The sequence below is a fragment of the Bubalus kerabau genome, chromosome 4 (genome assembly GCF_029407905.1).
Source record: "Bubalus kerabau isolate K-KA32 ecotype Philippines breed swamp buffalo chromosome 4, PCC_UOA_SB_1v2, whole genome shotgun sequence".
NCBI classification, from domain to species: domain Eukaryota; kingdom Metazoa; phylum Chordata; class Mammalia; order Artiodactyla; family Bovidae; genus Bubalus; species Bubalus kerabau.
In genome coordinates, this window is record NC_073627.1 from 166,396,964 (window position 1) to 166,410,403 (window position 13,440).

General features: G+C 48.5%; 1 protein-coding gene across 5 annotated transcripts in view; it reads left to right on the forward strand.

Annotated features, from left to right (window-relative positions):
* ZNF462 (zinc finger protein 462) overlaps positions 1-13,440 on the forward strand; it is a 153,775-nt gene that overhangs the window by 59,112 nt on the left and 81,223 nt on the right. For 4 of the 5 annotated variants that reach the window (XM_055579235.1, XM_055579234.1, XM_055579233.1 and 1 more), the window contains 4 exons: positions 73-5,684; positions 6,442-6,606; positions 8,370-8,473; positions 12,162-12,280. In XM_055579235.1, coding sequence (XP_055435210.1) covers positions 73-5,684; positions 6,442-6,606; positions 8,370-8,473; positions 12,162-12,280 — 6,000 coding nt within the window. The remainder of the gene's footprint in view (positions 1-72; positions 5,685-6,441; positions 6,607-8,369; positions 8,474-12,161; positions 12,281-13,440) is intronic. The other variant, XM_055579237.1, reaches the window with a different exon arrangement.

Sequence of the window (13,440 nt, forward strand, 5' to 3'; positions counted from 1 at the left end):
TGCATGATTGAGTTTCTTGATTTGCTTTTGCTTTGCTTTTCTCTTCCCACTTACCTTATGCTTTCTCTTTAGGTCAAAATGCAGCCGCATTGGGGACTGGAAGTTACTATGGCCATAGTCCAGGATATTACAGTCAGCATATTGCCCCTAATCCCAAACCAACAAACAAGTTTTTTCAATGCAAGTTCTGTGTACGCTACTTCAGGTCAAAAAACCTCCTCATTGAACACACTAGGAAGGTCCACGGAGCTCAAGCTGAAGGGAGTTCAGCCGGACCCCCTGTTCCAGGATCCTTAAATTATAATATCATGATGCATGAGGGATTTGGAAAGGTCTTCTCTTGCCAGTTTTGCACATACAAGTCACCAAGGAGGGCAAGAATAATTAAGCATCAGAAGATGTATCACAAAAACAATTTGAAGGAGACCACTGCTCCCCCCCCTTCCCCTGCTCCAATGCCAGACCCAGTGGTCCCACCCATGTCCCTGCAGGACCCCTGCAAGGAACTGCCAGCAGAGGTTGTGGAGCGCAGCATCTTAGAATCCATGGTCAAGCCACTGACCAAGTCTCGAGGCAACTTTTGCTGTGAGTGGTGTAGCTATCAGACCCCCCGCCGAGAACGCTGGTGTGACCACATGATGAAGAAGCACCGCAGCATGGTCAAGATCCTGTCCAGTCTCAGGCAGCAGCAAGAAGGGACAAATGTGCCTGAGGCGCAGAACAAGAACGACCTCAGCCCCAATTCTAACTCCACCTATCTGTCCATGAATGCTGCCAGCCGGGAGTTACCCAACACTAATGTCTCCAACTTCAGGGGCTCCATCGGCAACTCCATCATGAGACCCAATTCTTCTTCCACTTCCAAGTTTTCACCCATGTCTTACCCTCAGATGAAGCCGAAGTCACCTCACAATTCTGGCCTCGTTAACTTGGCGGAGAGATCCCGTTACGGAATGCCCGACATGACCAATTCTTCTGCTGACCTGGACACTAACAGCATGCTGAATGACTCTAGTTCTGATGAAGAGTTAAATGAAATAGACAGTGAAAATGGCTTAAATGCTATGGATCACCAGACAGTAGGCATGTCTGCAGAGCAGCTGATGGGCTCAGAGGGCAACAAATTATTGGAGACCAAGGGGATCCCGTTTAGAAGATTCATGAATAGGTTCCAGTGCCCCTTTTGTCCTTTCCTCACCATGCATCGACGTAGTATTTCCCGTCACATAGAAAACATCCACTTATCTGGAAAGACAGCCGTCTACAAATGTGATGAATGTCCGTTTACTTGCAAGAGCTCATTAAAACTTGGGGCTCACAAACAGTGTCACACGGGTACCACATCAGATTGGGATGCTGTGAATTCCCAGAGTGAAGGCATTTCCTCCTCACTGAATGAAGGTGTCGTGTCTTATGAGAGCTCAAGCATCAATGGCAGAAAGTCGGGGGTCCTGTTGGATCCCTTGCAGCAGCAACAGCCGCCCCCGCCGCCGCCGCCGCCGCCGCCACCACCTCCATCACAGCCGCAACCGCCGCAGCTACAGTCGTCCCATCAGGTGCCGCCCCAGCCCCAGCTGCCCCTGCCGCCTCCCCCGACACCTGCGCAAGCCCCACCCCTGCACCCCTACAAGTGCACCATGTGTAATTACTCCACCACGACTCTGAAAGGGCTGCGAGTTCATCAGCAGCACAAACACTCTTTCTGCGACAACTTGCCAAAATTCGAGGGGCAGACCTCAAGCCTGCCATTGGACAGCGAGACAGACAGCCACCCCTCTTCCAGCAACACTGTGAAGAAAAGTCAGACCTCAATTCTTGGGTTGTCCTCCAAGAACAATTTTGTCGCCAAGGCCTCTAGGAAGCTCGCTAATGACTTTCCACTTGACTTATCGCCCGTGAAGAAGAGGACCAGGATTGACGAGATAGCAAGCAACCTGCAGAGCAAAATAAACCAAACAAAACAGCAAGAAGATGCGGTGATCAACGTGGAAGATGACGAGGAGGAAGAGGAGGACAATGAAGTGGAGATCGAGGTGGAGCTGGACAGGGAGGAAGAGCCGCCGGAGCCCGTCCTGGAGGTGCCCACGCCCTTCTCTGCCCAGCACATCTGGGCTAGAGATGCCCCTGAGCCCCCGAAGGAGCCCAACTTCAGAACTGTTGCCCATGATTATAATGCCACCAATGGGGCTGAAATAGAGCTCACCCTTTCTGAAGATGAAGAGGATTATTATGGCTCCTCCACCAACATGAAAGATCACCAGGTTTCCAATACTACTCTGCTCAACACCCAGACTCCTATCTACGCAACTGAGCACAATAATGAAAATACCGACTTTAGTGACTCGGGAAGGCTTTATTATTGCAAACACTGTGACTTTAACAACAAATCTGCCCGGAGTGTCAGCACCCACTACCAGCGCATGCACCCGTATATTAAGTTCAGCTTCAGGTACATCTTGGACCCCAACGATCACAGTGCAGTGTACCGGTGCCTGGAATGCTACATCGATTACACCAACTTTGAAGACCTGCAGCAGCATTACGGCGAACACCACCCAGAAGCCATGAATGTCCTCAACTTTGACCACTCGGACCTGATTTACCGGTGTCGGTTTTGTTCCTACACAAGCCCGAACGTCCGAAGCCTGATGCCACATTACCAAAGAATGCATCCCACCGTGAAGATTAACAATGCCATGATATTTTCGAGCTACGTGGTGGAGCAGCAGGAGGGGCTAGGCACAGAATCCCAGACGCTGCGAGAGATCCTGAATTCGGCTCCGAAGAACATGGCCACGTCCACTCCCATGGCCCGTGGTGGCGGTATGCCAGCTCCGTTCCCCAAAAACACTCCTTCCAAGACCTTTCCTCCAGAATGTGAAAATCAGAAGGACCCCTCGGTCAACACCGTTGTCGTGTACGACTGTGACGTTTGCTCCTTCGCGAGCCCCAACATGCACTCTGTGTTGGTTCATTATCAGAAGAAACACCCAGAAGAAAAGGCTTCCTACTTTAGGATCCAGAAAACCATGCGAATGGTGTCTGTGGACAGGGGCTCTGCCCTTTCTCAGTTATCATTTGAGGTGGGTGCTCCAATGTCTCCCAAAATGTCCACCATGGGTTCCCCACCCCCCCCACAACCCCCGCCACCAGACCTCAGTACTGAGCTTTACTACTGCAAACACTGTTCCTACAGCAATCGGTCAGTTGTGGGAGTCCTTGTCCACTACCAGAAAAGACACCCAGAAATAAAGGTTACTGCCAAATATATCAGACAGGCTCCTCCCACATCTGCAATGATGAGAGGGCCGGAGGGGCCCCATGGCTCCCCCCGGCCACCCGCCCCTATGCAACAGCTCAACCGGAGCAGCTCCGAGAGAGATGGCCCTCCCATGGAGAATGAGATGTTTTTTTGCCAGCACTGTGATTATGGGAACCGGACGGTCAAAGGGGTCCTCATTCATTATCAGAAGAAGCACCGAGACTTCAAGGCCAACGCGGACGTGATCCGGCAGCACACAGCCACCATCCGAAGCCTCTGCGACCGCAACCAGAAGAAGCCTGCCAGCTGCATGCTGGTCTCCCCCTCGGGTGTGGAGCGGGACAAAACAAAACTGCGAGCGCTCAAGTGTAGGCAGTGCTCATATACCTCCCCCTACTTTTATGCCCTGAGGAAGCATATCAAGAAAGACCACCCTGCCCTGAAGGCCACGGTCACGTCCATCATGCGATGGGCATTTCTAGATGGCTTGATAGAAGCTGGCTACCACTGCGAGTGGTGCATCTATTCCCACACAGAGCCAAGTGGTTTGCTCCTGCATTACCAAAGGAGGCACCCCGAGCATTACGTGGATTATACCTACATGGCCACCAAGCTCTGGGCGGGGCCAGACCCGTCCCCTCCCTCTCTCACTATGCCAGCTGAAGCCAAAACATACAGATGCAGAGACTGTGTTTTCGAAGCCCTCTCCATCTGGGACATCACCAATCACTACCAAGCATTCCACCCTTGGGCCATGAACGGAGATGAGTCGGTGCTGCTGGATATCATCAAGGAGAAAGATGCCGTGGAGAATCCCATGTCTTCCTCTGAAGACCTGGTGGGCACTGTGAGTTGTGAAAACAGTATGCCCGGCCCACTCGCCGAGCAGGAAGCCGAATGCCCCGAGGATGCCAGGCTGTCCCCTGAGAAGACCATCCAGCTTGCCTCAGCTAACCCCGCCATCTCCTCCACCCCATACCAGTGTACAGTGTGCCAGTCTGAATATAACAACCTGCACGGCCTTCTGACCCACTATGGGAAGAAGCACCCAGGCATGAAGGTGAAGGCTGCCGACTTTGCCCAGGACATCGATATCAACCCCGGTGCTGTCTACAAATGCAGGCACTGCCCTTATATCAACACCCGCATCCACGGGGTCCTGACCCACTACCAGAAGCGACATCCGTCCATCAAGGTGACCGCAGAGGACTTCGTGCACGACGTGGAGCAGTCCACTGACATAGCCCAGAACGACGTAGAGGAGACGAGCAGGATCTTCAAGCAAGGGTACGGCGCCTATCGCTGCAAACTGTGTCCCTACACACATGGCACTTTGGAAAAACTCAAAATCCACTATGAGAAGTACCACAACCAGCCGGAATTCGATGTCTTTTCCCAGTCGCCCCCAAAGCTGCCCATGTCCCTTGAGCCCGAGATAACCACTGAAGTGAGCCCCTCCCAGGTCTCGGTGACGGAGGACGAGGTGGGAGAGGAGCCTGTGTCCACGTCTCACTTCGCTACCTCGCACCTCGTGTCCCACACTGTGTTCCGGTGCCAGCTGTGCAAGTACTTCTGCTCCACGCGGAAGGGCATCGCCCGGCACTACCGCATCAAGCACAACAACGTGCGTGCCCAGCCCGAGGGCAAGAACAACCTCTTCAAGTGCGCCCTGTGTGCCTACACGAACCCCATCCGCAAAGGGCTGGCTGCCCACTACCAGAAGCGCCACGACATCGACGCCTACTACACCCATTGCCTGGCGGCCTCCAGAACCATCAGTGACAAGCCCAACAAGGTGATCATCCCGTCGCCGCCCAAGGATGACTCCCCGCCACTCAGCGAAGAGCTGCGGCGCGCCGTGGAGAAGAAGAAGTGCTCCCTGTGCGCCTTCCAGTCCTTCAGCAAGAAGGGCATCGTGTCCCATTACATGAAGCGCCACCCGGGGGTCTTTCCCAAGAAGCAGCACGCCAGCAAGCTAGGAGGCTACTTCACCGCGGTCTACGCCGACGAGCACGAGAAGCCGATGCTGATGGAAGATTCGGAAGAGAGAGGTGGCTTCGAGAAAGCCGAGGTGGAGGGAACCGAAGGGCAGGACATCGAGTGGCTCCCGTTCCGCTGCATCAAGTGCTTCAAGCTGTCCTTCAGCACGGCCGAGCTGCTGAGCATGCACTACACGGACCACCATAGCCGGGACCTCAAGAGGGACTTCGTCATCCTGGGCGGCGGCCCCCGGCTGCAGGGCTCCGCCTACCAGTGCAAGCACTGCGAGAGCAGACTGCAGAGCACCGCCGAGCTGACCTCGCACTTGAACATTCACAATGAGGAATTCCAGAAGCGTGCCAAACGTCAGGAGAGGAGGAAACAGCTTTTGAGCAAGCAGAAATATGCAGATGGTGCTTTTGCAGATTTCAAACAAGAGAGGGTAAGGATATGTTTTGATTTCCCTTCCCCCAGGAGGCCTCTCATCACTGGTGCCCACATGCACTTCTTCGCTGCCAGCCAAACCGCTCCGGGCTTCCTAGTGACTTAGCTTGCCAGAGAGCTCAATAAGTCAATTAAACATTTCGAGCTTGATTATCTCCCCCATTCTCTGCTCACCCTTCTCCACGGCCCCGGTCCCCCTCCCTGTGGTCCCTCCCAAGGCTCCCCAAGGGAGGGTCGGGTGGTTTTCCTGTATTATCCGAGGCCTAGTTCACAACAACCGCTCGCTCTCTTAACCAAGGCAGTTGTGGGCCATCTCTCGTGTCCTTAGTGCTTCTCAGCCATGCCTTGGTTTGCAGTGTCGGCTCCACGAACCAGACATCTCCAGGAGTAGATTTTTGTTTTTCTTTTTTTTTTTGGTCAAGAAGTTCACTCATGGCATAGCTCATGCAACGTTTCACCTGCGTAGTTGAACGATGGGTTTGAAAGCCAGATAACTGGGTGGCAGTGACGATGAGGCTTCTGCACCAAGAACTTCTCTCCTTACAAGTCATCACCTATTGGGGTTCCGGAGACTTTGCGTAGTCGGCAGCGCGCCTCGCCTCTGATGAATTCATTATGTAAAAATGCTCGCATATATCTCCCTTGGTTTTTAACCTGCTAATCTGCTGTAACATAAAATCTAGTAAGCTGCAAGAATAAATGCCGGCCATTAGGGAGGGCTCGGAGTACTGATGGCTACCACTGTATTTTACCAGCCTTTTGGTCACTTAGAAGAGGTGCCAAAGATCAAGGAGAGGAAGGTGGTGGGCTACAAGTGTAAATTCTGTGTGGAAGTGCATCCGACGCTCCGAGCCATCTGCAACCACCTCCGCAAGCACGTCCAGTACGGCAGTGTCCCCGCCGTGTCCGCCGCCGTGAAGGTGAGCACTGGGAAGGTCTGGATGAGAAGTCTTGTGTGTGAGCCATTCGCGTTCCTAATCCACGCCGCTGCTCAGAGACACTCAGGAAAGGGTGTCCCAGACGTGGGCATTCCTGAGTTACACTGGGATCGGTCTGGCTTGTTTTGATTTCTTTACAGGTTGGATCCTCCTCATCTTCCGTGTCTCCACCCGGTTGCGTTTCGATCTGGTTCCCTTCCACGCGGATAGTTCAGTGGAAACAGAAGATCCAGGCCTCAGGATACAGGAGGCTTTGGGTCACCTTTCTGTGCTGTGTTTGTTTGTGCTTCCAAGTGTTTCAAGCTCCTGAGAGGAGCCCCGTGGGTTCTCTCCCCATCGTATTCTGCTCTTCCCACCGCCTGACTTCTTTTCTGTCTTTCTCCTATAGTAATGGTACAGAGATCCCAGGAGAATCTGTCTTTTAACTTCTTATTCTGGGTCCTCGGAGGAGCATTAAGAAACGTTAAATCTAAAACTGAAAGCGTTCAAGTCACAGTTGGCCCTGTGAGCCCTTTGGCCTGATTTGTCTCCCCCATCCCCTTTCCCTATATGTTGCTGACAAGTGCCTCCCCTCTGCCTCCGACGTGTTATCAGGCCACCTGTTTTGAACATCACTATCTTAAATATTAGTCACTGTGTTAATAACCAAGCCGAAATCCCTACTTTCTAGGATATTGTTAGCCACTTCCAGCAGAGAAGTTAGTTCAGAGCTCTGCCCTATCTCTTTGGATACATGAATGTGTTTTTGTCACCGGCCCTTCTTGATCTTGCGTCCTGTTTTGCCATCGTGGCCTGGAGGTAAAGCTTCCGCTTTTCCCATTGAAGACTGGAGCCTTCCTGCTGGCGACACAGCCGTGAGTGGTGCTGGGACCAGCAGTGGCCATGTCCTTGCCCGCCATCGTGGTGTGTCCCGGCCTTGCGTCTTCCAATCGCCCGAGGGAGACAGAGCACCTCTTCCTGTGTAATCAGTAATCCAAGGAACCACCTCGAAACACAAGCAACTTAAACCCAGGCTTCTCCTTAATTTTTGTGTTGACTATATAGTAGCCTTTGGTCAAGGGGTGACGTTACCATATATGGGCTAGAGATGAGCATGGTGGCAAAGAGCTGGGTCTTTCCGTCTCCTTCCTCTTCTGAGGGTGTTCCAAGGCTCCTAAATGCCCAAATCATTCTGTTTTTCCTTCTTCCTGCCTCTCTTCCTTTCTCAGAGCCATAACCCTAACCTGCTTTGTATCAGTTTCAGTAGGATCCCAATTAGAATTTTCTTTGTAAGATGGGAGATAAGGGAGTGAACTGTCTTCAAAAGTGGGAGAGCCCCTCCCTCATAGTTCTCAGACGGTAGCAACCTATGTCCAGATGTTGCCCTCATATCACCACCACTGCATGAGGATGGCATTTGGGTGTGCCCTTCCTCTAGGGGGAGCCAGAGAGGCAGGGGAGGAAGCCTTACCACGAAATGCTGATGAGTTTGGGAGAATGAAGGGAGAGGAGGAGAGCTGGGGGCAATGATGTTGGATATTTATTTTGTTGGTGGGGCATGTGTGTGTGTGTGGTTCTCTTAGCAGGAGGCTGAAGACCCTTCCCACTTGTTCCTGGATGGACTGGAAGCAGCCAAAGATGCCACTGGCGCCCTGGTGGACCGGGTGGATGGTGAACACTGCTTGCTTGATGGAATGTTGGAGGATGAAACCCGGCCGGGGGGATACCATTGTAGTCAATGTGACAGAGTCCTGATGTCCATGCAGGGGCTGCGTTCTCATGAGAGGAGCCATCTGGCCCTGGCCATGTTTACCCGCGAGGACAAGTACAGCTGCCAGTATTGCTCCTTTGTTTCTGCTTTCAGGCACAAGTAAGTGCTCACCGAGTGTCCACAAGTGGTAACTGGGGAGGGGCACGGAAGGCCCGAGGGGTTGGAGGAGTCTCGAGACCCCTTTCATGGTTCACGCCCACTGTTTAGCTGGCTGTGTTACCTTGAGCCTCAGTCACCTCATCTGTCAAATGGGGCTGAGAACAGGAGACTGTTCACTTGATACCAGACTTGGCAAAATCAAGCATTTTTTAAAAAACTGGAGTGTACTTAATTTACAAGTTTGTGTTAAGTTTCAAGTATATAGCAAAATGATTCAGTTACACACACGCACGCACACACACACACACAAATATGTACACATATTCTTTTTCAGATTCTTTTCCAGTATAGGTTATTATTAATATAAGATATTGAGTATAGTTCCTTGTGCTTTACAATAGGTCCTTGTTTACGTATTTTATATATAATAGTGTGTACTTGTTAATCTCCCTACCCTGCCCCCAGCTATCCCCTTTGGTAACCATAAGTTTGTTTTCTGTGTCCATGAATCTATTTCTGTTTTGTAAATAAATTCATTTATATCATTTTTTAATATTCCACATATAAGTAATATCATACGATGTTTTTGTCTGACTGACTTCACTTAGTATGATCATCTCTAGTTGCATCCATGTTGCTGCCAATGTCATTATTTCATTCTTTTTTATGACTGAGTAACAATCCATTGTATACATATGCCACATCTCCTTTATTCATTTATCTGTCAGTGGAAATCGAGGTTGCTTCCGTGTCTTGGCTGTTGTGAATAGTGCTGTTGTGATATTGGGGTGCATGTATCTTTTCTAATCAGAGTTTTCTAAATTGGGCATTTTTTAAAAAAATGACAGTTTGGGAGGAATTGCTATGATGTACACCAGGAAAGACCGGAGAGTACATGAGTTTACTGGTGCATCTGTCAAACATTCATCCAGAACCTAGTCATCATAAGAGGAAGTAAGTTTCCATTTGGGAAATTAAGTGGCTAAGGAGGTAAAATTAGGACTGCTAACCCATGTGACCAAAGAGTCATTGCTTGGCATTAAAAAAAAAAAAAGACCTGGAATGGTAAAGAAGTTTATCGATGCTGGAGAGATGCTTGAAATGTAGTGGGGTTGGGAGAGGGAGCTTTCCACTACTTGGCACAGCTTTGAAATTGCACGTTGGGTTTTTATGTGAGGCCATTCAGAGTGACGGGAAGAGGGATGGTTCTGAGATGCAACAACCTTTTGTTGCCTTTCTCTCACAACTGTATGAGAGAGAAATATTCAATAACACATTCTACAGTCTTGGATGAAGGTGGCTGATTGTGAGGCTGACATGCTGTTTATTTATATCATAATTGAAAATAAATGATGGGCTGTTTGCTTCTTCAAAAAGATAAAGTGCTAGTTAGTGGTTGTTGAAAGGCAAGAAGAGGAGATGCTTCTACGGAGGTTAGGGAGGGTTGCAATGGCTTTTATGATTGTACAGGACCTAGTATCTAATCTTTGTCATCAGACGCGTGCCCTGGCCTCAAGCTACTGTAGTTCTCACCTGTTCAATAAATGTTTGTTGAACAGCGACTCTCTTTTCTGACACACAGAACCTCAGTAAGTTGTTGTGAATAAATGAATATGCTCTGTTGTAAATGCTTTGGGGGGAATATAAAGATGAATAGGACACAGTCGGTGGTCTAAGGGAACTCAGGGTCTAGTTGGGTTATAAGTAAAGCAAGCATACAAATGACTGGGCAACATAATGCACGTGTCTTTAAAAAATGTATCAATAAAATGCTACAAAGTTTCAAAGAAGAGAGATGGTACATCCACTTTTGAAGAATCAGGAAGATTTTATGGAACAGGGAGTTTTGGAGTCAAGTCTTCAAGTGGGAAGGTAGGACTTCAAGAGTTTGGAAAGGACATACAGTATGAAAGGAAAGATGAGAGGCCAGGGTCCTGAGGAAGAAGGTGACGTTCAGAGGCACTTAGCTGGGGGTCCTGTTGGACTTTCTTGGGTGGGGGCCACAAGATATGCAGGATCTTAGTTTCCTGACCAGGTATCAAACCCATGCCTCCTGCAGTGGAAGCATGGAGTCCTAACCACTGGACTGCCAGGGAAGTTCTTGGTTGGACTAACTTTTAAGTGATACAGTGGAAGGTAAAGTCTGAATACTTGAGACCATATTTGGGGTCTTTGAATGCGGAATGCGTGCTTTGTAATTTACATTACTGGTCAAAGGAAGACTGTCATGAGTAGGACATCTTGATCACTGACATGTATCAAGCCTCACTGTGTGCCAGGCATTGTGCTAAGTGCCTTCAAGCATTATCTCATTTTATTCTCAGAACAGCCCTATGAAGTATGGTGCCATTATTATCTCCATTTATGGATAAGAGAAGTGAGGCCTTTTAATGTAGAGAAGTTGTGTAACTTGCCCAAGGCCACTCGTCTTATGAGTAATAGCTGGTGTTTGATCCCAGGCAGTCTGACTCCATGGCTTGCGCTTTTGAGTTGGGAAAAAAAAAAATGGGGGAGACCAATTAGAAGGGTCATGATAGATAGCTGAGCCACCGGGTTAGAATGGAACTTTGGAAACAGTTAAGGGAAGGACGATCTTCATGGCTTGGAAAAATTGACTTCTTGGAGGGGAGATGGGACAGAGTACAGTACAATTGACATGGAGGTTTCCAGTCTGGTTGACTGATAGCATGGACGTGTTCTTTCTAAACACAAGGAAATGAAGAGAATGTGTTTTGGATTTAAAAAAAAAAAAAAACCAACACTTCTGTTTCAGGTTGGTTGAGTGTAAGATAGCTGAAGGACATCCAGAAGGAGGTGTCCTGAGGCAAGGGAAAGTGCTGCTTAGGAGCTTGGGAGAACATTATATATTTAAATGCTAAGAAGTACCATTCCCATATGAGTCATTTAGAATGGAATCTAGTTCTCTGGGGCACTGATACAAATTAGAACGTCTTCCCACACCTTGTTTGGTAGATTTATTATTTTTTTAACAGTAGTAATTATTATGAAATACTGGGAGTTGATTATAATAATTTCTGTATAAGTTGCTTCTGAAAGACTGGTATATAGCAAACATGGTTTTATCAGAAGGCAAGGCCAGCCTTTGGATCACGCAGCTTCCTGTAAACACGCCTGCCCCAGGCCTCCATATTTATAGACTTTGGAAACAGACAGCCCATCACAGATAGTTCAGCTACTTTGAAAGCTCCCTGCCCTGCACAGGTGTTCATGGTGGAATTAAGATTTAAAAAGAAAGTCAGCCCTTTTTACATACAAAATTTCTCTAAATCTCACTTTTTGGGGGGAGGTGGGGAATAAGTTCAAGGCCTCTTTGATAGACACTCCTCACTGACTGCAGAAAACTTAAATTTGTCTGTATTTTACCTTTTGTTTTTGGATGTCCTCTCCTACTTTGCAATGCTTTAGAGAAGGGAAAATAAGTCTACCAAGACCTGTTTCCACTGCCATGTCTCTCAATCCAAAAACATTTTTTATTTCTTGCTTCCTTCCTTTAGCTTCCCCAACTCTTGCCAGTCTTTTTTTTCCGGTTAAGTGCCATCCTTGGAAAGTAACAAAATTACTTTGAACAGCTTAGAAATGGGATTTCTGGAAAAGGGCAATGAGAAAATGTTGGATGCTGTTTTTAATCCTGTCATTTCCTTTTTTTTTTTTTTCCTTCTACATCAAGCTTGGATCGCCATATGCAAACCCACCACGGACACCATAAACCATTCCGATGCAAACTCTGCTCCTTCAAGTCCTCCTACAACAGCCGGCTGAAGACACACGTCCTCAAAGCCCATGCTGGTGAGTTGTTGTTCGCTGTACACTCGTTCTCTGAATTTGAAATCCAGTAGTCTTTAATTTTAAAGAGGGAAATTTTAAGTCGCTTGCTCCATACGCATGAGAATAAGTTTTCTTTGAAATCGTCATGTATTCAGTTTTATCTCAATCTAATAAAAATTAGAGAATGGCCCAAAGGCAAAATAATACCGAGCCCCATGTCACCCATGTCTTAGTCAATTCATTCAACTAGTATGTATCCACTAACAGATTTTTGCTACTCACGGGCTCTGTTTTTTTTAAGAGAAATTTCTAAATTACATAGACTTTCTAATGGAAGTGCAAGAATTGGTACATCTACCAAAAGTAATTTCCAACTACAATAAAGTTACAATCTTGGAAATGTTGAAAGGCGCAGAGAGAAATCAGGATATCTGAGATTTCTCCTGAGATACCCTTAGATGCATTTCCATGCCCCAGATAAGAAGAGACTTTGGGCCCTGAGTGTCCAGGAGCTGTGCTGACTCTGTTACTCTGTCTTCTCATCGGGCTGGTTTCATGAACATCCCTTAACTACCAGGATCTGCCCTAATAAGATGTGATATTCATCATCTTATGTAATCCTCAAAACAGCCCTAAAGGGTGGATGCTCTTGTCACTCTTTACTCTTCAGGTGAAGCTATAGAGACTCAAAATTAAGTGTCCTGCTCATGTCTACCCTCATGACTCAGATGGTAAAGAATCCACCTGCAATGCAGGAGCCCCTGGTTTGATCCCTGGGTCAGGAAGATTCCCTGGAGAAGCAAATGGCTAGCCACTCCATTATTCTTGCCTGAAGAATTCCATGGCCAGAGGAACCTGGTGGGCTATACAGTCCGTGGGGTTGCAAAGAGTAGGACACGACTGAGCGACTGACACTTAACACTTTGTCAACCACAGAGCCCATTCACTAAGAATTTGACTCCAGAACAAAAACCAAACATCCTTGCACTCACATGGTGCTACCTCTCTCTGTTTTGCTCTTTTCTACTTGGCATATGATGGAGATGCCCACAGATAGCTAATCAGAACTCGGCCGAGAGAGGAAAGAGGCCTGAGTAGGAAAGGCAGTGGCGAGGGGGCCCGGGGGCATTTCCCATGATTCCTCAGTCCTCTGAGAAGCCCGACTGCACAGCGGCCTGTGG